The 4,202-nt window shown below is 40.9% G+C and overlaps 1 protein-coding gene across 1 annotated transcript in view; it reads right to left on the bottom strand.

The window, feature by feature from the left end:
* Positions 1–3,982, bottom strand: part of NOP14 (NOP14 nucleolar protein) — a 21,847-nt gene extending 17,865 nt beyond the window's left edge. The window contains exons 1-3 of the mRNA XM_010149080.1: positions 3,785–3,982; positions 1,589–1,723; positions 556–702 (exon numbers count right to left, since the gene is read on the bottom strand). Coding sequence (XP_010147382.1) covers positions 556–702; positions 1,589–1,723; positions 3,785–3,982 — 480 coding nt within the window. The remainder of the gene's footprint in view (positions 1–555; positions 703–1,588; positions 1,724–3,784) is intronic.
* Positions 3,983–4,202: the final 220 nt, after the last annotated feature.

Genomic DNA, 4,202 nt, shown 5'->3' with positions numbered 1-4,202 from the left:
CTAGGGAAAAAAAAAAAAAAAAAAAAAAGGTAGATTGTGAATCCTTTCCAAACGCATACATGAGGGCTGCTGCTTCTGCTAGGACATCTCCCGTTTCTTTGAGAACAGGAGCAGTTAAAACTAGTGAATCAATCATGTACTATTTCCATCCCTATGGAAATGGTCATACCAAAGAGATTGATGCTAGACACATAATTTACTCTGACAAACATTCTGTAGGGGTGAAAACAGGTTTATTCAATATTTTAACTAGTATTTAGGTGCAGAGGTGCAAGAAAGCAACCACAAAACTCACACTTCAGATTCTGCCCAAAGGGCTCAAAATTCAGGTATGCTGAAAAACCCGCAGATTAAAGCGGCTTGCCAGGTCGGTACTTCCAACCTAACATCTGCTAAAATCCAAAGATCTGTTTCTCTGTGTGGTTAAGAGGTAATCAAACCTGGCTTAAACACCCCAACCAATTACATAATAGCCTTTCTCACTGAAAGACAGTGCCAACAAATGATGTACATGTACCAACAATAAAACCAGCAGTGGGATACTAGCTGACATGTCTTACCTGACAGTGTTCCTCTTTCTTCTGTGTCACTGTCACTATCAACAATATCATTCAGTTTTTCAATTTCTGCCAAAGATTGGCCATAATGAGTCAATTCCTCATCTTCATTAAGATTATAGATATTCTTCTTCCCATAATTTTGCTAAGAATAGTAAAACAAACCAATTAAATAACAAAAGATTTTTAGTTCTCAAGCAACAAATTAATAAAGCCTGTATTTTTAATGCTAGTTGAGGAGATTCTTCCAGTGTTCTGCTGGATCAGAGTACCAATAACTTTCATTCAAATACATTAAACGTTAAGTAAGGGAGTATGTCGCCTCCCTCATTCTTATACTAATGTAGAAATGGAGTAACCTAAGGAAGCTTAAGCTTTATCTCTGTATCACTAACATCAATTCTTAATTACTACATTTCAGGACTAATGAAGCGGAATATAACCCACAGAAATTATCAGTAGAATAGAACATTACACTACTGAATTCTGAAGACTGAGTTTGATGAGGCAGGGAAAAAAACACCCAAAAGTACTGGACATACAATTCACATTACAGAATGACAACAGTCCAGAGTTGTTCCAGTCAGCAAATGACATGGCTGCTGTTCAACAGATGTAATGGAATCTCAAAGTGTACTTGAAGGTGGCTGCCTTTTTCTAATTCAATTCCAAAATCATACTTGTCCAAGCAGTCAAAGAAAACCAATCCATCCATCTGCTTAAAACTGGCTGTCTTGTATATCAGTGCTCAAAAAAAAATCTGCTTCGAAAAGGTGCCTTGCAACAAGAGTTTTGCAATTTTTTGCAAGTTTTCTTGAAAAAATTTGGATAACTACCAAAAATTGCCTTTTCATAAAAATTCCAAACATATAAAATCAAAAAGAAAGCATTACCCTGCAAAACCCTCCGTTAAGGGGGGACACTCCGCACCTAAAAATATGTTTCTTGTGGTTTTGGGTTTTTGTTGGTGGTGTTTGGGTTTGGGGTTTTTTCATTTTGTTCAATTTTTTTTTTTTATTCCTATACTTTACCTGTCTTTCCAAAGTGAATCGTCTGATCATCTTTTCCTCTGGACTTATTTTGGTGTTATATTCACCAAAACGTTTATCTTTGAACACATTTGTCTTTTCCCTTTCTTTATATTCTTTCAGTAATGTTTGGGTACGCTAGAAGGGGGAAAAAAAAAAAAAAAAAAGAAGAGATCAAATTAAAAACCAAAGACAGTAACTACTTCCAAAGCTAGGGCAAAAAAGGCTCCTTGGTGTCCTGGCAACATAATCTAATATATTTAGATTAATTAACTTTTCTCATAAGCTGTCCATATGCAGATCAAACACGGGACACTGTATCTCACCTTTATCACATACTGGCATATCACTGCATTGGCACTGAAGAATTCTGATTTGTCTGAAGCTTAATATACAAGAATGACATATTAAAGAACGTAAAAAATATCCTGTGTCAGCTGAACCTCTTTTGGTGCTGTTACCGAAGGAAAGAAGACCCGAGTGGGTACATGCATTTAGCGCTCTGCTTTAGTGTTGAGCACAGGGAGGTTATGCATCACAGCAGTGTAAGGAAGTTTAACAGACCTATATGAGGTCCTCTGTGCTGTGCTTATGGTACAGGTGAAGGAGACAGGTTTACTTTTCAATGCCAGTGACCTAATTCATGACAAGCATTTATTTACCGTATTATTATTCAATAAAGTCCAAAGACCTTAGAATGTGATATTAAACATTCATTAAGTTTTCTAAAATTTGGACAGATAGTAAGAAGACTGAAAGCTAATTTATAATTTCATGCTGAAGATATTTTATGTTTTCCAAATTAGGAAAGCGTTGGCCACTTTTCGGCTGAAAAATAATCCACGTTTACTTAAAAAACATGAACTGAATCCTACGGAATGGTACTGTTGCTGTTCATATTACCGCGGACTCACAAACTGCTGCTCTGAAGGAAAAGGCTTTGTTTCCTACTACAGGTATCTGCAGCCCTCCCTGCGCATTCACAACTTTCAGATATCGCCGTAGTGAGACCAGAACTCAGGTGTCATCTACTACTGTGCCAGTTCTACCTTGCATTTACTTCTTGCACAGAATATATAAATTCTATATAAATTATGGTGCAGCTTAAACACTGTGCATGAACTTTAACATTTCTTAATACCTTGGATATGGAAAACCACTTTTGTTTATGCATTGATGTCTACCCTCATTGATAGGTATGTAATGCATCACCTCTCACAATGCATGCAAAATGATAACCTATCCATTTCCTTTTGCTGCACTATTTTTAAAAGACCTTCTCTTTTCAGTAAGTGCTTTAAATACTGTTTGACAACAGATCGTACGTAATATTATCAGTGAGAATCTCAGGGCAAAATTTCAAATTACGCTTTTTTCAGCTTTAACAGAATCTATAAAGGTTTTAACTCCTCTCCTAGTTTGTTTGAAGGGACAGATCATAAAAATATCTAGTGCTTCACTCAAGGATAGGATAGGCTGCTGGAAGCCCAGATGCACAGTATGACACAACGTTCTCCCTTTCGGATTACGGATTTTGGTCAGGCAGCTAGTTATGTCAGTAGAGAAAGAAAAAGAGGCAATTTGAAACCAGCGTAAGGGTGGAAGATAGCAGATTTACTCTTCTTAAGCTGCATGGTCATTCTTATGAGAGCAATGAGGGCAGATCATTATTTTACTTCCACAACACAACAATTTAACCAGTGTACAAAAAGTCATCTACGTGTTTTCCAAATCAGCGGTCGTTGCTTCGTATCTACACATTTCTCACTGCATTCAGACCTCAGTGCCCTTTCAATCTTTCAGTATTACAGCAGCGTTTCACCATTATCAAGAAGTTTAACATCCTCAGCAACCAAAACCGGCACACGTAACACACACTGACATCCACCTGCGCTCTGGTCCAGTATTTGCTTGCTGACCACATGTGCCACTGTGCTCTGACTTGGGTAATTCGAAGACTGGGTCACTCGCACACATGCAGTAAGGCAGTCTTGCAGCCCTTAACCCTGCGGATTGCACTGGAGGGAGGCGTTTTCAGCAGGCTCTCCATCACCATCGGGACAATGCAAAGCGACCAGCCACTCCTGTGCACAGAGGTAGTCTGTTATCTCACCTGAAACGGCTCCAGCCTTAACACCTCTCCACCACAGCCAAATCTACAGATGGCATCCTTCCTCCCAACTGCTGCTGTCCTCTTACCTTCTTGATGGCCTTGGACCGTGAGACACCAGGCAGCCCCACATCATTCTTGGTCTTCCTCCCCAGAATGTTAAACTTCTGCCTGTTGACCTTCACCTCAAAAGGGTTGCTCTTGACCATGGCCATAGCCGACTTCACGGGGCCCTTGGCTGTGGAGGGCGCCGAGACCTTTCGCTTCCGCTTAGCTGCCTTCCCCATTTTCTGTCCGGCTGCCGGCGTGGGTACGTGTGGGCAAGCGGCTCAGCAGTCACTCCGCGTGCGTGGGCCAGGGCCGGAGGTGCAGAGGCTGAACAAAATGGCGCTCAGAGGGGGCACACCCCCCCGCGATACCGCTCGGGCCTGACCCTCGGGCTGCCCCAGTCGCCGTGAGAGCCGGCGGAGAACGCGGAGCGGAGCGGAGCAGAGAAGGGTAACTGCG

This window comes from Eurypyga helias, unplaced genomic scaffold (assembly GCF_000690775.1).
Source record: "Eurypyga helias isolate BGI_N326 unplaced genomic scaffold, ASM69077v1 scaffold35203, whole genome shotgun sequence".
In the NCBI taxonomy this organism is placed as follows: Eukaryota; Metazoa; Chordata; class Aves; order Eurypygiformes; family Eurypygidae; genus Eurypyga; species Eurypyga helias.
The sequence above is the reverse complement of the archived record's forward strand: the minus strand, read 5'-3'. Positions and strand labels throughout refer to the sequence as shown.